Raw genomic sequence first — 27616 nt, forward strand, 5'->3', positions numbered from 1 at the left:
CCCCCGCCGCAAACCAGAAAAAACACGTAATTACGTGCCGGTTTGCGGCCACCCCATGCAACTGGCCATGCGGTGGCACAATCAAAATATCTGCGATAGGAGACAGACCACAGCCATCATTCTTCCACAAAAACATCAAATTTCACCTCCAATCGGACAAATATCGGACAAATAGAGCTACAATATTGATCTAGTCATGCCTCGATCTCTTAACTTAAAAGTTAGCACCTGCTGGAATTTTCATCGGCGACTGGTGCCGTAGATTTCCGACATCGCTGACGGATACTCCGTACCGACAGGAGCACCTGCTACGGACGTTTTCGGCAAAGCAGAACTTGCCGTGGAATCCACGGTAGGTTTCAATGATTATTATCGAGTCATATTCATTTTATTTTTAAAACAAATACCCCTGGCCGCAAACCGGGCGATGCCGCAAACCGGAGACTCTACTCTATGTTTTCCTTTATAAAAAGAGAGTGTTTTTCAAGCACTGATCGCACAACCAAAAAAAAAAAGGGTACCTTTTCAGGATCACAGGTTTCAACGTTTTCTTTGAAAAGGGTCATTTCAGAAAATGTGCGATGTGCCATAACATAAGGCATTAGGCCTACTAGTACTAGACTAATAGTAATACTAGGCTAGGGTCCATTTCAGATGTTGATGGACACAGGTGTCTAGACACTAGACTAATGATTGACAAATCGATGATGAAATAGTCTAGAGTAAACTCAGTATATATATCATACTCATATTACTAGTCAGACTCAAAGATTATGGACAGGTGCAACTTTGCAAGGTCATTTGATCGCATATAACGGAAATGTCCCCACTGGACTTCCGGTATCATCATTTTAGCGTTCACTTGTTTCACTCCACAATTCATATTGACTGACGTACACATAAGCATCCGCCTACCGTACCGGCAACATACGGCCAGATAAGGCTTTACGATATGGTACGATAGTTCAGCGCAGCGGTACATTCAGGCCATAAGAAAAAGCCCCAAAATTCCATGAAACAACTTAATGCCACAATGACACTCATCACATGTTATCTTCACGTCTGTAAAATTGTATAAAATCGTGTCTTACCCAGAAGCTTTCCGTAAAGATGGTCATTTTGATGATTTTTATAGGTCACTTATTCCGTTCGTAGGTTTCCCTGCCATGGGCGGCACTTGTCAAGACATTATTGACTGTCTTGCATAAACGCAGAGGGCGACATATTTGATATGTCAAACGGCAGGATTTTCCATCAAACTTCTCGATGTATACGTGCCCCTCCATAATTCTTATTTTTCAAAATGTACGTTGTTTTTGTGGTTGGTAGTTGTTTAATGGTGTTCATTCAGTTCTGAATATATACGCTCTATTTTCAGTTTCAAAATGTATTCATTTACCTTTATCAAAAAAATGTGAGGAGACTTCCGTGATCCCAAGCCTAAAGTTTAGCATACACATCCATGACTATTGTTTTTAATTATTATTATTTTCATTTTAACCAAAATTAATTGTTTATAACTAAAGTGGATTTCACTTCTTGTAGCTACTTGCACCCTCTATATAGTAATGATAATAATAATAATGGTTGCTTCTTATATGGCGCACATGTCCGTCACGTTGTGGCCTGGCGCTACCCCCTGGCAATAGCAAGGCAGCCACTGCGGCGCTCTAGCATTTCAAGGAATTAATTCCTAGTAGGTACCCAAACTATATGTCTAAGCGGTGCCCGTTGCCCCCCCCCCCTTTTTTTTTAAAGAGGTCTTGATTTTACCCTAACCCTAAACTTTCCCATAGGCTCAACACGCATCTAACCCCAATCTGTGCCGCAGAAAAAAATAACGCCCCCCCCCCCCCCCCCGATCACCCTTTTCTTATTAATTGAGAGCTGGTTTGTGGAGATAACCACCTGTCAGTTACAGGGGATCGTTCCCCCCGGGCATGGTGGCTCAGTGGTTAGAGCGCCCGCCTCATGAACGGGAGGTCGTGGGTTCGAACCCCGGCCGAGTCATACCAAAGACTTATAACAATGGGACCTTCTGCCTTCTAGCTAGGCGCTCAGCATATTAGATTGGAGAAGGGTAGTAATAACATTATGTTATGCAGGGCCCGCTGGGAGAACAGCTTCATAACTGAAGTGGTTCCCCTGGGTAAATAAACGTTATTATTGTAATGTAAAAATGATAAAGAAAGAGTAAAAACAAAATATAAGTTTTCATTTCATTTCATTTTCATTTCGTTTATTTCCATTTCCAACAAAATAAATAAAGTATATGGGAACTTGTGTTCTAGAACTTACTATTGATTTCGAACAAATAGAGTGGATGAATTAGATGTAGCTAAGTATGATCAAATTGCACCCCCCCCCCCCCACAAAAAACCAAGACCAACATACAACATCACCCCCCCCCCCACCCCCCCCTGACCCCCCCCCCCCCCCCCCCCCCAACTTTGGAACGGGTGGTGTTGGGGGGCCGGGGGGGTGTCCCAAGACAGAGAGCCTTTTTTCGTATGATGACAACAAATGTCATTCGACAAAAATGTCTGCAATATAGCTACAAATCAACATTGAGGCCTATTCCAATTCTATACCAAAAAACAAAACAAATAAATCAAATTATTCATATATTTCTAATGGCAACTTGGACGACAAGAGGAATTAATAATAATGGTATTTATTCAATAATCATCATCGCAGCTCGAGGGCTGAATTACAAATGGGTTTACAATATTTAAAAAAAAAGTGCATGAACAAGCGGCGTAAAACATATACAAAATATTTCCTTATGCACATAATTATGGTAGGTTTATTACGATAGGACAGGGAACAGTATTAATCAAAAATTAGGCTTGAAAGGGAAGTAGAAAAGGAGAACTTGGGTTTCTATACTAATTAGGTATATAAAATCAAAGTCAATGTTCTAGATTACAAAAATGGTTCGAGGAGGGATATTGCCATGAAAGTGTGGCCGTAACATCATTCATTTCAATGTCCAAGAGAAGTGAACGGCATCCTCTTTGAGTGGCGCCAAGTACCGCTAACCAAGTTGAGGTATATTGATCGGGTTGATCGGATTAGGATCAGCAGTGGTCTGAAACAGATTATTCTTCGTAAACTGATCCGGAAATCCGGATTCTCGGTGACAAGGATGTACGGTACGAAATTGATCGATCTACAGGAACATCATTAATTTCATGATTATTTCATGAAGGAAAATCAGAGAATAATTGAGAATGATTAATTCAGACAAATATTGCACTGCAAGTAATAATAAAAACTAATGAAGTTATGTGCTGTTGGTTTCAATTAGTGTGTGCTTTCTCGACACCTTGTTACGTTATCATGGTTTCGCTCCTTCATTTCTTTCTAAAATCCTTCCTCGATACACTCCTGTCCAGACTTTGCGATCGGTCTCACACTATTTCTTACAAGCAATGTGGGCAATGTTCTTTCTTTTATGTAGCTACATTTCTTTGGAACAATCTTACCCTTCAAATTCGCAATGCTAGTTCTTTACATACATTTGAAACAATGCTGAATAAAAAAAAAAAACATCTCTTTAAGTCTTGTTTCTGGACCTTTATATTTTGCAGATTAACGTATTTGTATTTTGGTTGTAAGAGGTTTGTAATATTGTGTGCAAACAGTCATGTATTGTTCTCATTTGCAAAGTTTTAATGTTAATTGATTTGATGTAATTTGTAATGCAAATTCTGTTTCCTTTATATACTTATCAACTATTAACCTTCTAAACCGCTTAGAGGCATTATGCATGTTGCGGTATAGGAATATATTTTGAATTATTATATTATTGGCGTATACCGGTAGTGATTTTTATTTTGGTTATTCAAGTGAAAAAGAAAAGGAAATTGTCCAAAGAGCAGTTTTAAAATAAATCCAAGGACTGTATTGGCATGGGCGGCAGAATTGAGAAAGAGGGGGGGGGGGGGGGGGATGTGCTGGATTATTTCACAATTGCCCGCTTGCAAAAGAAAATGTTCCCTTTCACTTTCCTGAACGTGTAATATTTTGAATATTCTCCGATGTCCATCTCAAAATTGGCATGGGGGAGGCAGAAACGGCAATCTTCTTCTTCTTCTTCTCTTCTCCTTCTTTTTCTCCTACTGCTTCTTCTTCTTCTCATCTTCCTCTTCTCCTCCTTCTTCTTCTTCTTTTTCACCTACCCCTTCTTCTTCTACTTCTCAACATCCTCCCACTCTATTCCTTCTTCTTCTTCTTTACCGTACTCCTTCTTCTTCTTCTTATCCTCCTCCCACTCTTTCTTCTTCTTCTATTCTTCTTCCACTACTCCTCCTCCTCCTTCTTGTTCTCCTATACCCCTTCTTCTTCTACTTCTCACCCTCCTCCCACTCTCTTACTTCTTCTTCTTCACCGTACCCCCTTCTTCTTCTTATCCTCCTCCTACTTTCTTCTTCTTCTTCTCCTTTTTCTTTTTCCTCTTCTCCTCCTCCTTCTTCTTCTTCTCAACCTCCTCCCACTCTTTCTTCTTCTTTTACTCTTCTACTTCCTCTTCTCTTTCTCCTATACCCCTTCTTCTTCTACTTCTCATTCTCCTCCCACGCACTCTTTTCCTTCTTCTTTTTTAAATTTCGACTAACAAACGACGGTGTTTTTTTTTTTTTAGGGGGGGGGGGGGGTTGAGGTGACAGTAATTCGCCCCGGATCTCCACAAATGTTATACTATTTTCAAAGCTATTTCATATGTTATTGTGTCAATATCAAAAAATTCAAAATTGATTACATAATATATTTATTTCATGTAAATATACTGCCTCTGACGTCGAGGGCGTTATCAAATTTGAGAATGTGGAACATTGGTATATCCTCGTTTTTAGTCATGCAGGAAGATAGAGCATGCTATTATTGTAATTGTTAATTTGTATATAAATATCTTTTACAGCTCATATCTCCTTAGTTTGCTACTGCTTCTCTCTTAATCTATGATTATCAATATCATCAAACAATCATGTCTTGCTCTCTCAGCACCTCTACAACCTTTCTATGTGCATCTCCATACCTTTATATCGTCTACATCGTCCCATCGTTTGTAGATTGGCTCTCAATTTACGTTATCATTCGTTTACTTTCCTCCATCTTCTTAACCCCACTTTATTCTAACCAAAGATTTTATCTTCTTTACATTTATCCACCTTCTCTCTCTCATTCTCCTTTCAGTATTTGATATCCGTCAGATATCTCTCCCCTCTTCTTCATTTCACTATCATTCCCACACATTGCCTCACACATCAAACAAACTACATACACAGACTTGGATTCTGTTGGTTCTCAAGATATTTTTGAAATGTTTTTGTTTTATTGTTTTCATCTCATCTTGTAAATACTTTTTTTTCTCCTTTCTCTCATAAAAGTCATAAGGATGTTGGGCTTTTCATTTCAAACATAATAAAAGGATTATGTAACAAGGGATATATATCACATAGTGTGTGTGTGTGTGTGCTGTAGTTACTGCAGATGACCAGTGCTACTGAAGGAAATAACCTATCAGGAGTACTCTGATGGTAGGTAACAGGCAATCTCCACTGTGTTAGGACATTAGGAGTTTTGTACAATGCTTAATATGCTGTCCAATGCTTGACCATAGAATTTCTACATCACAATCCCAGCTTCAATGTTAGCAATGTCATGCAATTAGGTGTTAGCTCTACTCAACATGTACCTACTACTTAGCCAGAAATATATAACCATCTGGTAAGGGTAAGTCTATAAGTATTTAAAGCCAGATTTAAAACCACCACCGTTGATATCAGAGACTGAAGCTTTTGGACCTACCTAGCTTACTGGTAATGCTTTGTCACATACAAAAAGCGTCCATAACATGTGTGTAAATAAAAAACAGTAATGCCTATGATAGCATGGCTGCTGAGAACCATAAGGGTGTTAACTCTCACATGAAGTTAATGCCCTTCCAGCTCTTTGCAGACAAAACAGATGCCTAAAAACCCATTCGCAGACTTTTCCAAAGCTTGATTTAATTGCATAGCAATTATATTCAAAAGAGGATGCACACCTTCATGAAGAAATAACAATAGCTCTGCCTAGCATTTTTGTACAACTATCCTGATCAATTCTAAATAATTTAGCCTTTGAACAGCAACGTTTATCAAGTTGATACAAATTGATACAATGTTGATATATCAGTGCTCTGGCAAGGTCCCTCTACTCAAGCTGGTTGCGTAAAACCTGAAGAAAATTGATTTAAAAATCTCTTCCGAGTTCCGACTATCGATTTTTCACAAATGAACATCTTAGAGATTGTAGGACGATCATTGAATATTCAAGGGTTTTCTAAAGCAGTGAAAAAATGTTGAATATAAACAGATTGGAAATCATGCACAGAGATAATGGTAACTAAAGAGATGACAAGAGTATGAATGGCAATAACAGAAGTGTGTTTGGTTAACAATGTACCGATCCTGGTTGTATGTTTGGAAATAGGGCTCAAGGAGGATCAATCTAGATAAGATACCAAAATGTATCTGGGGGGTGTTTCACAAAGATCCTAAGTCGAACTTAACTCCAAGTTGGACTTAAACATTATGGAGAGCCATTTACAGCCTTAAAATCAAATATATTCAAAAGTGAAAATTCAAGTATTTTAGATTTTTTCAATAAATTCCACATCAAAACATGAAATCTCCTTGATAATAGAAAATATGAATGATTTGAATATGAATCAATTTAAATTAACTTTTACAAAATATTTTCATAGACGCTTATGCTAATGGCTTTCCATAAATGTTAAACTTAGAGACAAGTTCAACTTAGGATCTTTGTGAAACACCCTCCTGGTATTACCAAATCTCCCTACCTATGCCCTTTTGCAAGGCCCTCAAAAATATCCTGCTCGCAGGCATTAAGGGTCCTTTTCATTCTTTTGTACTTGATAGGATAAGAGAAATATCATTTGAAAAGAACACAAGGAACTCATAAAAAAGGGAGAAACTCCTATATATAAAAAACTTGGCTACAAAGGAAGTAAAATCATAAAGATTTACAATTTGCAAGAATCATTAATGTAACGAATCCACACTCACACATATCAAATCATATCAACGTATGGCGGAGCTGGTTACGGGAACCATAAGAAATGACAAACAAAGGCAATATTCAACACCTTTTTTGGTATGCAGTCATATGGTGGGTGCATTTGTTCAATTTAAAATAATAAAAACAGAAAAGATGCAGATGTACATGAAATAATTCTGGCTCTATCATATTGCAATTTTACTCCTAGAAACATATGACAAGCAACATAAAAATAACCAATGCATTCAATTTACGTAAATGTACCATATACTTTTGGACGAGTATGGAGTGAATTTCATAGCTAAAGTCAAGTTAGTCAATGGTTGAAATGTTTAACAAAAACAGTTGCCATTTTTAAAAAAAGGTAAAGTGTGGAGATAAGCTCATATGAGAGCTGCCTTGTTGAGTTACTATAATTTTGAGCTGTGTTTCAGAGCAACTACAACATAAATTTTGGTATTAGATGATACAAATGAAATAGAAATAGGAATTTCCAACCGTCATAAGTGACCTTACGTGACTAATTCTTTTGACATTGCAACACATGCAAGCTAGGATTCGTGGAAGACTTCCACAGAACGATACACAAATAATGCCAGGCATGCAACAACAAACAAAAAAGGTACAATATCTGTCCTACCACAGGGCTCCACACCAAGTCCTTATGTTGGGAGGTCTGGACCAACATTCTTCGGTCTAGACCTTGGGTGCCCTATATGTCGGGGGCACCGGTTAGTGTCGAGCCCTGCCTTCAAAGCTACATGTAAGCCCAAACATTCATTCATGCACTCAAGTGCACACCTACAATGTACTCTCAAACGATATATCTATACGCTGAATATAAAAGGTGCTGTTGGACAACCAGCGGCATTCGATATAAACATAATATCCCACACTTGGGCATCATTTCCATCTTCAATGAATATATTCCAGTATGGAATATGGACAATGCCTATGTCATGAAGGGCTTTGTACACACTATGCAATATAGGTATAGACTGGATTGTTACTCATTTCAAATAACACTTGTATCAAATAATCTACATGTAAGTTACGATTAAAGTAAATAACTAGTTGACCGACAACCCTTCAAACAAATGGATTGAATGTTAACTGCCCCAAGCAAGTTATTAAAACATTATGTCATTATGGAAAATGTACATGAATGATGAAAAATAAACTTAGGTCATCTTTGATGAACCTTTTAAGATCATTGATTGAAAATTAATTCTGTACAAACTCTACACTCAGGAAAACATGTACACAAAGTGTCCTCTTAGATTGGCATTGTTATACATAATTAATTTCATAATTCCCCATGAATATTATCGAAACCATGCAGTTTGAAACCATTCCGAGTCATGTAAACAAGACATATATAGCAGCAAAAGTCAAAGCAGACCATAATTGGTTTATTACAATAAATGTCCAAGCATAGTTCATCCTTCATATCCAATGTATTACGCCCTGATTAATCTATAATCGGCAAATATATCGTCCCAACGCTTACAACGTTGATGAGACTATCAAACTATTAGAAATTTCTTAGTACTTCTCTTATAAAACAATTCTCACAGAACCTTTTTCATCTCTCTCCTTTTATTATTTGTTTTTCGGCAATACATTCAAAATATTTTTTTTTCCATAAAAATTGAATAATTTTTGTTGTTTGCCATTCCTTCTTGGCAGGATCTACCGATACATTCCTTTATAGTGCATTTAGCAGCCAAGGTACCCATCTCGTGCAGACTCTCTCTCTATACATGTGTGTGTATGCTGTTTTCCCCTTCATAATTAAAATGATTTTCCTCCTGTAGTTCACTGTAATCAATCAGCTAGCAAACATGGCCTGGCCATTACGCCAAAGACAATCCCTCGAGACATACAGCTCATAAATGACTTGCTTTACACAGAGTAGTAGATTTAAGTTGCCGCTCCGATTCACAAACCTAACTTGTCGTCTTTTTCTAATGGAAGAATATTCCGCATCGTTGAGTATGACCTTTTTGCAACTCGACATGCATTTCTTCTCACTTAGAGCAGAAAAGAATAGAATTGCATTGCAGATTGACTGATGATATAGAATTCCTTTGTACAATATCTACCTCCAAATACAAGCTGGGATAAACATGAGATCAGTTCCACATATTTTTACACGATTGCTGAATGAAGATTCATAATTCATATTCCACAGGTTTTGATATCTTAATGGCATATCATGCATGGCATAACAAAAGCACTACCATACAATCCCACTTGCCACAAATGTGTAAGACTAGCATGACTAGAACCAAAAATACAAATGATGAAACATCTTTCACTTTCATGCCTGCATTGTTGCGCAATTTGAACATGGATGTACAAAAAAATAGTGAATTAGATTTACTGGGCTGTTTTTTCTGGTTTGTATCAAGTGCTTTTTTCTGCATCAATCCTGAAAAGGGGAATCTTGTTTTACTTGTGTGATCATGTCCATTACAAATACATACTCTTAATATACGGCACAGTGCCAAACAAATGCCGCTTAATCTCTCATCCTATAGTATTTACTACCTACTCACAACAGAACACTTGGAAGAAGACGACAAGAAATCAAGACTGATGACTTTCTAACAAATGATGACAATAAACATTCCTTGTTTAGTTTGTAATGTTAAACTGAAAAAAGTCCTTCCATGGTAAGAAAATATTACGAGCTCGATCTTGAGCTGCATCACAAAAAAAGGGATAGGGCTTATCATACTGCCTTGGGTTTATAGGAATCAGCTGGGTCAAAATAAGGAACCTATGCTGTACATTGCCTTCATACCCACATTTATAAAGCAACCTCACATGGTGTGATCTCCGAAAAACACCTGTATTAAACCTCGGGTGAAAAATATTTATACGAAAGGGAATAAATTACACAGCACATTATCCTCTCTTCAACTTCCTTTCTTTGTGTCGTAATCGACAGTGCACAACCCGCACCTTTTTTACTTGCTCAGGGAGGGGAATTCCTCCTCGTTGTCGACGGCGATGGCCGAGTCGTCACGGTATCTTCCGCCACGTCCACCACGGGGTGCGCCCCGTGGCATGCGGTCTCCGCCACGTCCACGACCACCAGCGCCGCCGCGGTCTCCACGGCGATCTCCATCGCGTTCACCACCTCGCTCTCCACGACGTTCTCCGTCACGCTCCATGCGCCCTTCTCCTCCGCGTTCTCCACCTCGTCCACCTGCTCCGCGCCCTCTCCTTGCACCGCGGCCACGTCCACTCCCGGGCTGGTCAGCGAACGTGAAGTTGATGAGTCCAGCGGCATCAGGCTTGGTATTGTGTTCCTTAGGGTTCACCTCTCCATGCTGTCAAGATAAAGATAGACAGGGATGGAAGGTGTAAATAGCACCAAAAAATACAGTTATACAGTTAAAATTAAGCCTGAGTCATTACGGTTTTTGTGCTAAACGGTTAACCGTTAAAAGTATACGGGCGGTTTCGTTTAACCGTTTAATAATATTATGAAAAAGTGAAAATACAGTATTTGTAATAGTGCTGTAGCTCGGAACCCTGCTGGTCTTCAGACTGTCGGGCTGAGCATTCCCAGCCCCCGACTATGGCACAAATTGGGTCATCCTGATAAACAGAGACCAGTAATAAACAACATAAAACATGTCTTATTATTCCTCATCTGAATTTGATATCATGATTAACCTTGCAAAGTTACTCTGTGAAGATAGCTGATCTGTGACGTGTTTATATATGCCTTTGCAATGCAATGTTTGCACATGGTCAGGGAGAGAGCTCCCTGCATGTATCATTGCCATATGAAATTATGTGGAAGTGTGTATCACACACACCCAAGACACACCCTGCAATGAGCTGATCCAAGTTAGTGACCAATCAGGAAGGTTCTCTAGCTATGTGGGTGGAGTTTGATACCAGCATAAATTACAGGTTGGTGACCGCGCGTGCTTTCACCGTACCCAGTTCAGTGGGAGGTCAAGAAGCCACGCCCACATGTGTGCATGTGACAAGCATGAGCTCTCCATCTGTGTGTATGTACAGTGTATTTGGGCGCCGGAGGTTTGTGTGTACATGTGTGTGTGTGACTGAGAGAGCGTGCATGGGCTAGCATGTCCCTGCATGTCCCTGCATGGACGAGGCAGGGACACGAGAGAGTAAAGAAGTAAAACAAGTGAGACTAGATAGAAAGGGTGCCTGTGTTAATCGGCTGAATTGAAGAATGATCAAAAACTTAAATTACTCACAATATCCAAGACTTTGTTGATTGATATTTCTAAAACTTCAATTATTATTGTTATCAATATTTTTGTATTTTATTTATATATGAACATTATTTTAGGGGGCGAGTCGGCAAGGGATGGATATTAATATAGAGAGAGAGAGAGAGAGAGAGAGAGAGAGACTCGGGGGAGAAGGGATGTGAGAGGAACTGACCATCGAATGTGTAAACATTTAGAAAGTTGTGAGCTGAGAGTGCAGTAATAAGAAAAGGTACATGAGCGATGAACACATTGCAGAGAGGGTGAGAAAAGAGAGAAGGGGGCTGGTTGTTTTATTGTTTACAAATTCATTCATGGGGATTACTGCTGCCAGAAAGCTGGCGCGCAGCGGCCAGGGTGTAACATTACACTGCGGTTTCTTTGATTATCTTTATCATCGGCTATTAGCACATTCCAAAATGTATGCAAATAACGGTTAACCGGAGCGAGAAATGCTAAACGGTTTTGATGAATGCGGTCGGATAACCGTCGGTTAAACGGTTTGACTCAGGCCTAGTTAAAATATAGTTTTATTATATCTAGAAAATGAAAGTTTATGAAATTTTCTTTAGAGCAGATTGAAGAGTTGCAGGATACGTCACAGTTTTGCCAATTTGTAACTTTAATATTTTTAATCACATATTGCTCAACCTTTCACTAATGTGTTTCTGCTCTTATTAAAATGAACTTTACTTCAGGGTAATGAAAGCAAATGACCACATCTCCACCACTAGCTCACAAGCAACATGGCGGTTGTGGAAGTACGCGTACTCTGAATCCTGGTCCAGAACTCACATGCACGTCCTTGTGTGTGCAAGAACAAAATAATAACTAAGATGAAGTTAAATGCAGCTTGGAAAAAGCCTTGGTAATTAATCACTCTTATCAGCGTGGACAGACATTAAAGTAAAGATGTAGAAGTGTTGAGGTCTAATGAATAAGCCACCCGACTGCAGATCACAAGGTACAGGGTTCGAGTCCCGCTGCGGCAAGACGTTAATCTACATGTACATTTGCCACTCTCCACCCAGGTGTAAATGGGTACCTGATGTGCTTGAGCGCTAGTTATTTCGACAGCTTGGCTATAACCAGGGTAATATGTGTAAAGAGCCTGGCAGATACTGGCGTTTTATAAATATCCATATTATTATCATCTATTTATTACCTTATCAGCGTCATCCTTGGTGGTTTCCTTCTTGAGGACGTAGGTTGGCTTCCATTGTGAGTTATCCTCTCCTTCTCCTGCCTGTCGGATCTTGAATTGGGTCTTGACTCGTTCCTTGTTAACCATTGCCTTGTACTCGTCCAGGGTCATCTCGTCCTTCTCCGGTTCCTTGTCCTCTCCATCCTCTAGGGCTGCCTCGTTCTCTTCGCCCTCCTTGGGTGTCTTCCTACATCGGGCAACAACAACCATTGCAATGATTTCTCTCAATACCATTGTACCACTGTATTATTGCATTTTCTTTGTCCCTTTTTGTTTTTTAGTGTGCACATTTTTAGGATCCTATAAGTTTTTGTAATTTTTTGATGATCCAACCACTTTGTAATTTCCTTTAGTGTATTTTCCATTTTATTGGTTTATCTATGTTTGCAAGAAATTATTGTATTCTTTGCCTTTGTTTGTTTTTATGAAAGTGGTGAATATATTCAATTCAATTAAAAATTTAATGTATTCAATGAACAGAGTACTTAGTAGTTCTACCACCTCCAACAAGGAGAAAGGTAAGACTGCTAAGAAACTCTGATGTTTAAGATACACTCTACAGCTGCAGTCCTTTAGTTAAAGATAAAGACCAGTTTTGGAAACGCCCCCCCCCCCCTCAAAAAATGAAATGGAAGCTCTTATTACCAATCATGTGAAAGAATATGTTTTGACCAATACGTGATCATACAAATTTTGCCAAGAAACCGCCTACTATTTGATATATTTGGTAAATTATTATATCTTTTTGGACCTGATAGATATCGGGCATGTGTCGCCTAGTCCCATTTACATCTTTCTGTGTACAGTGCTTGTACTTTTACCAAGACTGGGCCAAATTTCTTATCATTTTGATGATTCTAGAACCTTGCAGTACACACGAATCCTTATATGCTAGATGATCAACCTTTTCTGATCGATTCCACAATGTTTTTTTCACGAATAGCATGACCAGAACTGGTCTTTAACTTAAAACAAGCATGCTTGTTCCGTTAGCTGTTCATAATGATAATAGTAATAGCAGTAACAAATCAATGATGAAGATGGATATTTTCATAGCACTATATATCCACAATGCAAGGTGCACTGTAGCCTTTTGACAAGGCCTCGTGACTCTAAGCGGCTGAGATGAGTCTAGATACCCGGAGTGAACGCGCGACCGAGTGACGGAACGTCACGAGGCCTTTTGGAAAGTGGGTTTCACTGCTGCGCATGAATTATTCATAGATACATATTAATATGCCAATACGCCTACTTTGGATTTATTGACCAATCAGAACGGCGATCTCCCAGTTGGCTTCGTTTGTGATTCGTTCCATGTAGAGGTCAGTGGTCTTAGCACGTACGTAATAGTTCATAGCATGTAGGTCCATGTTCGCACTACGTAGAGTTTACTGTGTGTGTGTGTGTGTGTGTGTGATGGATACTACTATGCTGACGTCGTGCGAGGATACGTTCGCTGATTGAACGCTCCATTTTCTGGAGCGAATTCTAGTCGGAAACAAGGGTTAACATAAGAAATCCAAATCAGATTGATAAAGGCCACTAGGATGGGCTCCTCGCTCTCGCGTTCACTTGGGTTTTCGCGATTAGTCTCGTTTTAGTCGCTCGGCGTCTATCAGACAAGTGGCCTTGTTTAAAGGCTAGGTGCACTGGGGCTCTAATACCACCCCATCTCTAGCAACAAGTAGTCTACCCTTTCAATGCTCACAGCACCAAAGGAATCGTACATACAGTAAAAAAATGCATATGAAGACCACTCAAGGGAGACAAGATATGCAGTCTTCAAACTAAGGCAGGTGGCCTTTATTTACAGGTTATTTAGTACATGTTTTAGTAAGAAATACTAAACCAAGTAAACAGAAAATGTGGTGTTTATAGACAGGTTGTTGTTAAAGTGGTCCCATTGTACTTACTTGGGGGCATTTTCCGTTTGTTCACCGTCGACAGGTTGGATATATTCGGGATTGGTGGGTTCCTCGCTCGTGTTGGATGTGTTCAAATCCCTACAAAAAAAATACATGAGGGATGGTTAGAAAAGAACAGCCTTGTTACAATAATACACATTTATTTCTCATTACACTTGCTTTTTACTGTAAAATCAAAAACGTTCACGAGAAACTTTCATGAATTGGTAATAAAATAGAGAAATCAATCTTTATAACCTCCTACCTCTTCTTCCTGTGAGAATAATAATATTAAACAATGAAATAAATAATAAACAATGAAATAAATAATAAACAAAGAGAAACCAATTAAACACAGAAACACCAAACAGAAAGAGCAGGATAGAAGTTGTATGCCTGTGCTTGATGGTATATATTTGGGAGGCAAAATGAGATAAGATCCCCCCTTTCATGCATCCAATAAATGACATATCGTCGCTCTCTTCACGAAGTGACGGTAGTGAAAAAAAAATTGCATTCACTTTGCGTTACGATTTTCCTCACTGCCGTCACTTCGTGAAAATAGGGACGATATGGAGTAGACTTTATTCCCAAGAATGATGACGTGAAGCACATGGAAATTGATGAACATGGAAAACTGTTCCAAATTATGGACTTTTAGATGTCAATTACAAATGCTTCCCAAATTTGTTTTCTTCTTCATCGACTATTGAGAGCCAGAAGGGTGTTAAATCTTTTTAGAAATAAATGAATTAGTGCAATTCTGGCTACCTAACACATGATTCACCCTTGTCTCCTTTTTTCCCCTCTATATCTTTTTCATTCATCAACCCTTCATGGTCAAAAAGGGTTCAGTATGTACCTTACATGGAAGGGAATACTAGTAGGTAAGACAGATTAAGTACAGTCATTACATGAACAAGAGCTACATGTACACCACACTACCTAAATAGGGACAAGAGAGGGCAGACTTACTTGACATCGTCCTTGCTATTTCCCCAGTTGTGTGAGCCGCCACCCTCCCTCTTGTCTTGGCCCTTGTATGAGCTGCTGGGAGACCAAGACACGAACCAATTGGATGCAGGTGAACATAGAGGGGGTGTGTGACAGCAGTGTCGGACAGGGCAGGGCAGGACAGGGTGGGGTAGCCATAGCATAGAGGACAGGTATTACAGACACCGGGGGAGGGGTAGGAGCACAGGATCATGCAGGCAGGAGAGATGTAAAGTAAATATGGGGGTGGGGCGGGAGGAAAGAGCAAAAATAGAATAAACAAATAAGCAAATAAAACGAGGACATGGGACAAATAACATTTAAAAAAATAAAAAATAAATCTTTCTATTCTGGTATGGATAGGTATATCAAGGAAGTAATAAGTGAGGATTAATGCTACACTAACAAATAAATAGGGCACTAAAGAGGACTAAAGAAAATGTATTAAAAGAACAGCTTTCACAAAATTTGCAAAGGCAAGTTTTCTGCTTGAAAATGCTGTGGTCCAGGTAAAGTCTGCTAATACTAGTAAGACTACATAATCATGCAACTTGTTCATTATGTACTATAAATATCTAGCAACAAAGATACAATACACAAAGATGAACATGGCAGACAAAAGGAATGCAGCAGCGCGTAATCATTTTAAACGCAACCGTAAACTCAAGCACTCGTGCATGAACAACCACGTGTTTGTATGTTCAGTAATCCCATTTGAAGAAAAAATCCAACAGAATGAAAAGCCCCAGAAATAATGCCTTGACAGCACACCAGGATTATTTCTTTCAATAATGCCCACTCCATCATTGTTCCAACCAAGAATAATAATATTTTAATTAACCCTGTATTTAACTGGTAATCGGATCGGGGGCAGATCGCTGGCTGATTTACGTAATTCTGATTGCCAATCAATGAAATATGATCAGAAGCAAAAAAAACTACTTTTGAAGTTTTTCTTGTTGATATTTAGCGCCTTTTCATGACTTTGGAATTGATAAAGATTAGTCTAAAAGAAGAGGCAAAACATGTGAGCCACCAATTGTTTTTTCATTGTCATTATAATACAAAATGGCAGCAATTTTTGGAGGTAGATTACAACAAAATTTAATAAGATCTACTGATCTGATACCGATACCGATATGGGGAGCCAAACTGCCGACTCGATCACAGCTCTAACTTACAGAGTTAATTTTAATACCCAGTCATACCAACACCAGACCATTAATAGATCAAATATAAAATACACTACCACAGAAGACTAAATTCCATTGGTTTCAAGTAGGCTTAGTGGTGTCTGGCACCATAATGCATGCACATGTAATTCCAAGTTCCCTGTAATAATATTTGACCTTATAAAGATATACAAGTACATGTACATGTACAAGGCGAACATACCTCTTGTCTGATCCGCTATGCCTGTCAAACTCTCTCTTTCCACGGTACTCTGATGAACCTCCTCGTCCACCAAATCCTCCACGTCCACCACGAGGTCCTCCTCTTCCCCTGCCCCTGCCTCCTCCTCTGTATGCCCTGTCTCCTTGGTTGTCTCCTTGGTAGTCTCCACGTGGGGGTCTGTCTCCCTGGTACTCGCGGGGCGGCCTGCTCCCTCCGCTACTCCTGAACTCTGAAGGAGCCTGGTTCTCCTGGTTTTCTAGCTGGCCGTCTTGCCCTTCTCCTGATCTTCTGTTGTTGTTTCTCCTGTAGTTTGAGTTTGGTCTGTCCTGGTTGCCTCCTCGACCTCCTCTTCCACCTCCTCTCCTGCCACCGTCTGGACGATCACTCCTCTCTGGCCTCGAGTCTTTGGGAGAAACAATGGATGACCATTCACAAACTATTATCATGATTTATGCTAAAAAGACCAACTGCAGATCAATTAATTCATTTTGAAAATAACAAGTCTTTTATTTACTCTACAGGCTTTTGCAGTTTTGGACTTTTTCTTTTTCATCACTCTCACACATCTGTCAGGGCTCAGGGGGAAAGTCACACCAAACCAATGGGCTCATGGGCGCTATTGCACTGGGCGTGCTTCATTCCATTTCATGTGACGGATGAAGCACATTCGGTGGTGGCGCTGGTGCAAAAGGATACTAGCATCGACTCCTCACCTCAGCTCAGAGAGGCAAATGTTTGGATGAGAAAGCGGCGCTAGTTACTTTTGCAGCGCCACTGTGCGTGCATGGTTCTTACCATCACACACGTTGGTTTTCTCATTGCCACTGAACTGCATTGACTCTACTACACATAACTTGCCTGTTAGCACTAAGTTAGCACCTGGGAAAATTGCCTTGTTGGTATTGTTTTTTATTTGTACTTTGCTTTGTTAGCTAAATCTCCAATTTGTGAGACACTTTCATAGGGAGAGTCTCGACAGATTTGTTTCTGCTGTTATGACTTTACCAGTAGGGGCGCCCGTCCGAGAAAGAAGATCGTCCTTATAAACAAAGTTATCCTCATAAGCACCGACAAAATGCGTCCTCAAAAATAAGGATTGTCTGCATTTTCGCGGAAGTTTTTTTCCATCAATGCTCTGCGGGTTTCGGGTTACCCAACCGCCCGCTGGCAATGCGATAAATGGATTCCGCTTAAGAAAATAACCTTAGACCGTCTACTTTTATGGGTTGTCCTTCTTCCCAAGGATTTATCGCTCATAATGTGAAAGTCGATGTAAAAGTAGGGTGTCTGATCGCGCACCCGATGTTGTGTGCTAAAATTCTTCCCATAGAGATTACACGCATCCCTATGCAGCCTACGTGCATTGCGCGACCATGCAAAAAAAGTCAATTTTTTTTTTTCAAATCGAGATTCAAACCTTTATCAGTTGTGATCCTGAAGGTGATAATCAATGAATGAGGTGTCATATGAAAGAGCAGGTGAATTCCAATATTTCCAAAGGGGCGTAGCCCCCGAAATTCTAAAAATATCTTGGTCAAAACAGCAATTTAAACATTGTGTCCTGGCTAACTCTGAGGTTTGTCACTTTTGAGATATGACGCCCCGATCGATAAGTAGTCCCAGTCCTAAGGAACAATTCTATGTGATTATATTTTCGCTAGCCCCCAGGGATCACAACTGATAACAGTTTAAAAATACCCTTCTCGCTATTTGGTGGATCAGCTAATTAGGAGGCGTGCGCTCCGCTCAGTCCAAACCATGGTTACATCGCGTAACATCTCCGCGCACGAACGAAAAAGTGACTGAAATTATGGTTGGCAATTCCCTCGATAAACCCGGAAGTGAATACACGTTATAGTCAATGGCAATATCGCGGAGACAACGTGCGTTGTCTCCGCGATATTGCCATTGACTATAACGTGCATTCACTTCCGGGTTTATTGTGCGACGAACGCCAACCATACTAGTCAATCGCACATGTCGCGGAGACAGCGTAGCTCAAGCTGCAAGTCGCGGATTGGCTTAGCAGCATGCGTACGATATGCATACGCTTGCATATCGCGCGATACAGCTGTTTGGCTAAATTTAGCAAAACAACATCACTCTGCGTGGACGTCTTTTTCGTCGATTTTGACCAAAATGATATGAATATACCAGCGTGTTGGAGGGGCTGTAACTTTTGATAGAAACATCGGTGAGACTTGAAATTTGAAATGTATTATTCTGATAACATTTTTTATTCAAATATCAAACAAAAATGGTGAAAAACGATCCCAAATTGAAAATTGAAAAATCGTTCAGACACCCTAGTAAAAGGCATCAAGAAAATCATTGCAGAATCCATTTTCCCATCACCAACGTGCTGAACAAAAATATGAAACATCTGCGAAAATGCAGACGATCCTTATTTTTGAGGACGCATCTGTCCGCACTTACCAAGAAGATCCTTATTTTCGGACCAGCGCTCCTACTGTTTACATGGCTCTTTTACAGTTTTGGACTTCACACACTCACTCATCGGTCAGGGGAATGTCACAAGCCAAATTGACCTAAACTTTATCTCCACTCAACACCATCAAAATAATCAAAGAATGAAGATCATTCCAGCATATCGAAGAAAAAGGAAAACCATAGATCTAATTAATCATTCAGCTAGATCTAGTGACTTGTAGGCTACTGTTTAATACTTCCAAAAGGTCAACACAGACAATCTTGTTTAGCTTGATCTAGACTAAATTGCAATGAACATATTTATTAATATCCAGCTGCTGAGTGCTGTCCAGGCCACTCCCGCATATTTGCGTGGAGCTGGAGCAATTTGTGCACGCATGCCTCAATGAATGAAAAGCATGTCACGATCATGTGGGTTAGGGTGGTGCGACATTGATGGTCGCGCGAGGTTTCCCTTCCAAGAACAAAATGTGCATCACCTTTACATCAATAATATGGAGTTTTGTGGATACCTGAATACATATAAAGAGATATCATATATCATACATTCCATTTAAAAACGAAAAAGTTTGATTCATACCTTCCTTTCTTGATTTTTGCTCGGGTTCTGGGGCCTTCTTAACGGGCTCTGCTTTCTTGATAGGCTTTGGCTGTTTGGGTTTACTACTTTTCTCCTTCTTCTCTTTCATTCGTTGCTCCTTTTCAACAAAGATATCCTGTGGATCAGACACCGTATCCATGTCCAAAAGGAAACGGTTACTTACACCTATACTGTAAACAACCTCCATTGTGATAAAATCCTTCTTTCTATGAAGGATTGGAAAGATATTTAACGCTATAAAATGCGTTCTCTCGTTGATAACTTCGTCATTAAAAATGGCGTTGAGCAATGTACGTAGTTTTCTATGGGGAGCACGCGCGGAAATCTTACCATGTACCTCAATGCACTACACTCTGCATGTTGCAGCAATGTTTACACCGTGCGGCCGTGCGGTCTGGCATGCACCATCAGATAGCTACGCAGCTAGCTAGCAAGCACGTCATGCATATCGTGAGAAGAAAAAAACTCGCGCGCTCATCGTAAGGACGAATATATTTTTGAAAGAATTCAAATATTTTCTAAATTAGCAAATTCGTGACTAATAAAACCTTTCTTACAAACAGGGGATTATTGTATGTGCATCCAATAATTGTTCACAAAAAATAATCATACTTATTCGTTACATTCTCAAACTCCATGTTCTCACCCCGCACCCCCTTAGCTTTTGGATTCGTCCGAATTCAATGATTAAAAAAAAAACGAAAAGGCGCGACAAAGTCATCATGGAGCTCGAGCTATATATGCGATATGCCTAGGTCTACTTTACTTCCAAACCTACTTCTTTCCTAAATTGTGTATTCACTCAGAATAAAGTCAATGAGTAGAATGTCATGTAGATCTTAAAGTGAATCAGATACACATTATCCAGACGAAAGAAATATCAGACAAGACAGACCAAAATTAAAATTACCATATATGGAAGTTTGCATTTGGTCTAAGTATAACTTTATAAGCTAAGGGAATTGCATTGCATTGCATTGCATTGCATTGCGTTTGAGGTATCAAACTAAAATAATTTAAATGTGGTTCATAAATATAAAGTAAAAAGCTTAAATTTACGCTCTTAATACATCTTAATTGAAATCTGAACTTAATATTCTGAGGCTATCCTTTAAAGAGCCCGCTTGAAAAACTCCCATAACACCTTGCAACCGGGGCATTTTGGAGCGCCAAATTTGAGGTCGGTTTGTTGTTAACGCGCGATCATTGACGGGAAACAAAACGCCTAAGATAAAGAAAAGAGGTTAAAATGGCTAACGTTTTGAAGAATTCGCCGCATAAAATTATGCCAAACACCGAAATTCGATCTCCAGTTCGACCACCAAATATTCCCTTGACGCCTTTGAGTCCTGTGAGTCCTGGAATCTGCTATTTTTACCCCTGGAAATGGTCGGAGAGCGCTAGGAACGTCGAGCTGAGCCCCACTGCCAGTTCGTGCGGCGGCTCACCCCTCGTCGAACGAGGGAACAGCAGGGGAAGACCGCGGGCAGAGACAGTGGCTGAGTTGCAGAAGGCGGGAAGCACTGAAATTGGTCGAGATGTTATTCAGTGTATCATTTGCGACCGGATCTTTCCTCGAGAAAAGTCTCTAACTGCCCACCTTCGAACACATACAGGTAAATTTGAGAGAGAGAAACACGAGAGAAAGAGAGAGAGAGAGAGAGAGACTCAGAGTCAGAGTCAGAGAGAGACACAGAGATAGTGTCTAGTGAGATGAGAGTAAGATTAAGTGAGATAGAGTCTAGTCTGATCTAGTGACAGAGTCAGAGAGAGAGAGAGAGAGAGCAGAGAGAGAGAGAGAGAGAGAGAGCAGAGAGAGAGAGAGAGAGAGAGAAATACAGTAAGACAGTAGACCCTAGGCTATCTGAGACTGTGAGAGGCTGTTCACACCGGCAGAGATAGCGCGGTCTAGCGCGCGCTAGACCGCGCTATCTCTGCGGTGTGGAAGGTACAACGTCGTTTCGGTCCGCCCAACAGCGAGCCACGGCGAGCCAACACTGGAACACCTCTTGGGGGTGGTCCACGAGAGATAGCGCGGTCTAGCGCGCGCTAGACCGCGCTATCTCTGCCGGTGTGAACCCGAGCTACGATAGCACGCCGGATTTTATCGTTCTACACGCGGGGAATTTTATACTCATTCTATTTTGGTGCGATCTGAATCTGAATCGGTACAATAGGCCATTTTCGTAATGTAACCAAATTGAATGCATATTGTTTGTGAAGTGCCTCAATACAAAGTATTTCATTCACCTGATAGGAATAATAGTATTTCAATAGTCAGAATGCAACTGCATATATTAAGTGTAATTGCTAGGTAGTTCAAGCCATAATGCTTGTCCAAACTGGCAACAACTAATGTATGCAGTTTGGATTCTGTCTATTGAAATACTGTTATTCTTATCAGGTTAATGAAATCATTTGTATTGAGGCACTTCACAAAGACGTATGCATTAAATTTGGTTACATTACGAAAATGGCCTATTCAACACTCCTAATTAGTAATAGAGCGCGAAATCTTTGACCGCTCTGACGTCATGACGTCACGCGTCATGACAACAGGACCTCTCAAAAAAGGGGGTGCTACGATAGACCGCGCTTTCTCATTGCGGTGTGGATCCGGCGAATGCCAATGGGCGGACCGTGGGTCGCGCTACGATAGCGCGATCCACGGTCCGCCCACGGTCCCCCTTCGCGGTGTGAACACGCCCTGAGATTAGTCTAGATAGTACTAGTAGATGGTACTTTTGGTAGATTTACCAATGCCATTATGACTGTCATGTTTGTGACAGCAGACAGAAAAATCTGTCTGCTTTAGTGCTTGGCCTTGGAGTTGGACCGGTTAATTTTGCTTTGTTTTGTTATCTAAATTAATGCTCTCCTCCAAATCCCAATTTCCAAATCCAAGACAGATTCAGCTCAGACTCGCTGTCTTGTCTAAAACAGTGGAAGGGGCGGATCTAGGGGGGGGGGGGGGTTCAGAGGTTTTAAACCACCCCCCCCCCCCTTGGGCAGCCAAGCGAGAAAAAAAAAGTAAAACAATAAAATTTTTGGAAAATCCTGGATCCACCACTGGGTCAACCCTGGCAAAAAGCTACATCCGCCCCTGAGTGGAACAAATATGGAGTCTAGTCTATCCCTAAATAAACTTGATTTAGTAGTGGATAATTCCATCCAACTCCAAGTTCGAACCAAATGAAGTGAACATACTTCATGTACAGTCAGCTCGGCTCAGCCAGTGATTGACTAGTCTCTCATTTTGACTATCGAGACTCCATCATGATCAAGCCATGGCATGACATTCTTGGTTTAAATGTTTTACTTTACACTTGTGTTTGGAGCACGCTTTCTGCATTTAAAATACTACATTCTTTAATCTCAATTTTAATTAAATTGGCAAAAAATAATGTTTTAATTCAGATTTAAACTTTGATTCCTGCTTATTTTCACTTATGGGACCCGATCCATTTCATTGTTTGGGACTGTGTTTACAAAATCACTGCTGCACTAGGCCTACAATACCTAGTCGAAAATGAACACTAATCCGGCCACGGAAACAGGTTTTAAATTTAATTAACTTACATAAATTGCTGATTTTCCCTGAGTCCTGATTCAGGGGCTACCAATTTTAGATTTCCAACTTTCCAAGTTGGAAATGAAATTTCAAATAATTATTTTATTTTCCTCTCCTCATGTATGATTTACCTCTGAAAAATCCAGGCTAATAGTAATACACACAAGAGCATTGACTTTTTTTTATACTAGGACTCTAACAAGGCAAGTAGAAAATCAAAACCGATAGGAGTCATTGCTTACTAAACAGGACATCAGGCAATTAAAAAAATATATACATGTTTATCATCCCCGCCCGCTTCCCTTTGTGGAGGCCACCTCCTTTTTTTTCCTTTTTTTTTTTCTTTTTTTTTTTTTCTTTTTTTGTTTGTTTGAAATTCTAATTTTAAAGAAAAGAAACATGAAGAACACTGCTAAAATGGATCTATTTCTGATTTTTGTTTTAAATGTCGGCGGCCATCTTGAAAAATAGCCCGACTGTCAAGGAAAATGTACTGAGTGGCCATTTTGAAGAGAAAAAAAAGGGCCTCCCTATTTTTCAAAAAAACTGATGCTAAACATGTTTTTTTTTTTGGAGGGGCCTAAAGCTTTGCAGGGCTACAAGCTTATTTCTTGATATATTCTACCCTTAAAAAGGCAGCTTATTAAGGTGTAGTTAATAATCTACAACACCCAACGGAGGAAGAAAAAGAAGAAGCTATTGCTGCAGCAGTATTAAATTCGACGTAGCTCACTTTGGTAATCTATTCTTTTTTCTTCTTTCCTTTTTTGTGTGTGTGATACAGGAGAACGTCCATATAAGTGCGACTATCCAAACTGCAGCCGAGCTTTCGTCCAGAGTGGTCAGCTCAAGACGCATCAGAGGTTACATACCGGAGAGAAACCGTTCGCTTGCTCAGTACCAGGTCAGTTTTGTTTTGTACTGGATTGGTTTCTTTACCCCCCCCCCCCCCTTCATCCTTCATATCTCTTAACTATTAAAATCTTACTCCGTACTAATGGGGAATTTTGTGTTTGGAGAATTCTTTTTTTTAAGAGTGCAAGATTGATTAATGATGATCTCTTACTCATAACAAATTGCATGATGTAGTGAATTTTTCTCTTTTTTCACCCAATTTTTTTTAATTATTTTTTTTACTTCTACTGGAAAGCGCATCAATTGCGGGTAAGTTGTCATGTATAATGTAGATACTAGATACACCATCTAGGCCAATAGTCTGCAGGAAACTTTTTCAGTAGCTTTAGAAAAAAAATATTATCTTGTGTTTTTGAGCCCTTTACTTCTTCATTTGTCATCAGGATGCCGATCCAGATTCACACATGCAAACAGACATTGTCCGGAGCATCCATACGCTGGCCTTCGTCGTGAGACCACTCAAGTTCAGGTCGATGAGGTCATCAAGACGGACGAGAACAGCGAAGAGGTTGCAGAATGGTTACAAAAGTGAGTGAGAGAGAAATGCAAATTGAATATTTGTCCATTTAAATGATCTTTTTTTTATGAATTCTAAGTTCCTGGTTAATATGAAAAGTATGTTTTACAGTAGAAACTCAGACTCCTCTTGTTGCTATGGTAGCACGACCAAGCTAGACCACTCCTGTTGCTATAAGGTCAGCAGGTCAAATGTTCGCGCTGAATAAAGCGCCTCATCTTCTGCAATATTTTGCTTGTGGGGTTTTGCATTTTATAATTTTTCTTTCTATCTTTCCTCATGTTATTTTATGTTTTCCTTCTATCATTTTATTTTTCTGTTTTTCTTACCGATATGTTATTCTTTGTTTTTCCATCTTTTATCTCTTTTTGTATCTTTGAATTTTCTGTTATTTATCATTTTCTCTTTCTGTCTCTCCCATGTTAGTCTTTGTTTTTCCTTCTTTCACTTCTTATGTTATTCTATGATTTTGTTATTCCATTATTTTCTCTTCCTATCTTTCATTACGCTTTCCTTTGTATATTCCCTCTATCACCTATTCTTATGTTATTCTTTGATTTTATCATTCTATCATTTTTCTTCTTACCATTCCTTATGCTATTCTTTGTTTTTCCTTCTATCACCTTTTCTTATGTTATTCTTTTGTTTCTTTCTTCTTACATTTCCTTATGTTATTGTTTGTTTTTCCTTCTATCACCTTCTTTTATGTTAATCTTTGTTGCTTCCTTCTATCACCTTTTCTTATGTTATTCTTTTGTTTCTTTCTTCTTACCTTTCCTTATGTAATCTTTGTTTTTCCTTCTATCACTTTCTTTTATGTTAATCTTTGTTGCTTCCTTCTATCACCTTTTATGATTTAATTTGTTTTCATCATTCTATTAGTTTTCTTCTTACCATTCCTTACATTATTCTTTGTTTTTCCATCTATCACCTTTTCTTATGGTATTCTTTGTTTTTCCTTCTATCACCTTCTCTTATGTTATTCTTTGTTTTCCCTTCTATCACCTTTTCTTATGTTAGTCTTTGTGTTATCATTCTCTTTCTGTCTTTTTTTTTTTTTCATTCTTTGTTTCTTCATTCTATCACCTTTTCTTATGTTATTCTATCATTTTCTCTCTATCTTTCCATATATTATTTTCTGTTTTTATTCTTGTACTGTATTATCTTTCTCTCTTTCATTACTTTCCCACCAAAACACACTCACTTCTGGTTGAAGATCCCTTGCTGGCACTGTTTATGTTCACACTGCACGCTAGATCCGTCTGGGGCGATCTAGGAAGCAAACCGGTCCAGAAGACCACATCGCGAAGTGATCTTCTGGATCGGTCCTGGCATGGTTTTTGTTTACACTCACAGGAAGTCATTGAGAACAGGGTTTATGCTACATTTGTCTAAAATGTATGAGACCTTTGCCATTTGTAGGCTCTGACGAGTTGAGCAATTGGTTTTCCCTTCAAAGTGACATTGTAGGCCTGGACATATTGACTCTTATTCTTTTGTTTTTCTAAATTCCCCAAGAAATAATAATCACTCTCGATCTATAAGCCCTGATTAATTAAATATAAGATTGAGAAAGACCAATTTAAGTCCACTTATATTTTAATTCGAGAGCTACGTGTATTTCCAAATTAAGCATTTTTTTCTTTTTCTGTAGATATCAACAGAGGCAAGTAGAAGCAACCCTGTACAGCTCCCCCTCCCCACTGACGAGAACACCTACATCTAGACGTCCTAGGGATACGACAAATACTCGAAAGCGGCTCAGGACCGAGAGCGTCGAGTCGGGCGATGCGGGCGAGGACTCGGAGGAGACGCCGAAGCGGGGCCGAAGACCGATGGTGCGGCAGCTTATACGAGAGCAGCAGCAAGAGCAGAAGGACAAGTTGTTAGGGGCCATGGCACTCATCGAACTCGCACAAAATGCATGTGGGAGTTCACGGTAGACCTTCCCTGACCCGACCCGAGGCGAGGTCAAGAGTGGAGAGCAATTTCTCGCTCGAAAAGAACATTTGATGTGAACTTTTTTTAATAGTGACTGTTAACATGTGGTTCCACTGCCGCTAGAGAAAAGATGAAAAGCTATGGTGACTACGTTGAAGTTTTCAGACATCTGCAATTCAGAAGAAATTTCCAGGATGCCAGCTCAAGAATACGTAGGGGGGTATTTCACAAAGATCCTAAGTTGAACTTAACACTAAAGTGGACTTACAAGTTATAGAGAGCCATTTGTAGTCTTAAAATAAAATGTATTCAAAAGCGAAAAATCAAGTATTTTATATTTTTTTATAAATTCCACATCAAGAACATGAAATCTCCTTGATACCAGAAAATATGACAGATTTGAATCAACACTTTATGCCTTTTGAAATAACAGTAAAAAAACATTTTCAAATATGTTAACGGCTTTTCATAATTGTTAAGTCCAACGTAGAGATAAGTTCAACTTAGATCTTTGTGAAATACCTCCCTGACATCATAAGCTGTACGTGTCTTTAGAACTACAATGTATTGGTGTTGTTTTTCTCGACTTACCAACACAGTAATCATGTGTAACCTATAAAATCGCAAAATGCAAATTAATTGTGGTATTTAGAAAGAGAAAATGTCAACTATTTTCCATTTTTCTTGCATGGTTGTGGCTAATGTATCTATCTAAACCAAATTGCCTGCCTAAACAAATCTTGTAAACAGTTAATGTATACATGTAGGTATGTTTGCTGTGCATTTTTATAAAA

The 27616-nt window shown here is 39.5% G+C and overlaps 3 protein-coding genes across 5 annotated transcripts in view; 1 reads left to right on the top strand and 2 right to left on the bottom strand.

Moving 5' to 3' along the window:
- LOC100893850 (F-BAR domain only protein 2) overlaps positions 1-1211 on the bottom strand; it is a 101961-nt gene extending 100750 nt beyond the window's left edge. The window contains exon 1 of the mRNA XM_030996415.1: positions 1092-1211. Within this exon, the coding sequence (XP_030852275.1) occupies positions 1092-1118 (27 nt within the window). The 5' untranslated portion in view covers positions 1119-1211. The remainder of the gene's footprint in view (positions 1-1091) is intronic.
- Positions 1212-7427: 6216 nt separating this feature from the next.
- LOC592065 (TATA-binding protein-associated factor 2N) lies at positions 7428-20272 on the bottom strand. Of its 3 annotated transcripts, none has more exons than XM_030995615.1 (6): positions 19858-20272; positions 16827-17229; positions 15414-15485; positions 14448-14537; positions 12496-12721; positions 7428-10409 (listed from the first exon to the last, which is right to left on the bottom strand). In XM_030995615.1, exons 1-6 carry the CDS (start codon positions 20063-20065, stop codon positions 10044-10046), a joined length of 1365 nt encoding a protein of 454 aa, XP_030851475.1. In that variant the 5' UTR covers positions 20066-20272; the 3' UTR covers positions 7428-10043. The 3 variants fall into 3 exon arrangements, with proteins under 3 accessions (XP_030851475.1, XP_030851474.1, XP_030851476.1); XM_030995614.1 differs by having other exon boundaries at positions 15414-15488; positions 19858-20235; XM_030995616.1 differs by lacking the exon at positions 15414-15485 and having other exon boundaries at positions 19858-20237.
- A 768-nt stretch (positions 20273-21040) lies between these two features.
- LOC100893788 (zinc finger protein 367) lies at positions 21041-27278 on the top strand. Its single transcript, XM_030996566.1, has 4 exons — positions 21041-21494; positions 24234-24353; positions 24748-24892; positions 26536-27278. The coding sequence occupies exons 1-4, from the start codon at positions 21128-21130 to the stop codon at positions 26822-26824; spliced, it is 921 nt and encodes a 306-aa protein (XP_030852426.1). The 5' UTR covers positions 21041-21127; the 3' UTR covers positions 26825-27278.
- Positions 27279-27616: the final 338 nt, after the last annotated feature.

Source organism: Strongylocentrotus purpuratus, unplaced genomic scaffold (genome assembly GCF_000002235.5).
Source record: "Strongylocentrotus purpuratus isolate Spur 01 unplaced genomic scaffold, Spur_5.0 spur5_scaffold_3, whole genome shotgun sequence".
NCBI lineage: Eukaryota > Metazoa > Echinodermata > Echinoidea > Camarodonta > Strongylocentrotidae > Strongylocentrotus > Strongylocentrotus purpuratus.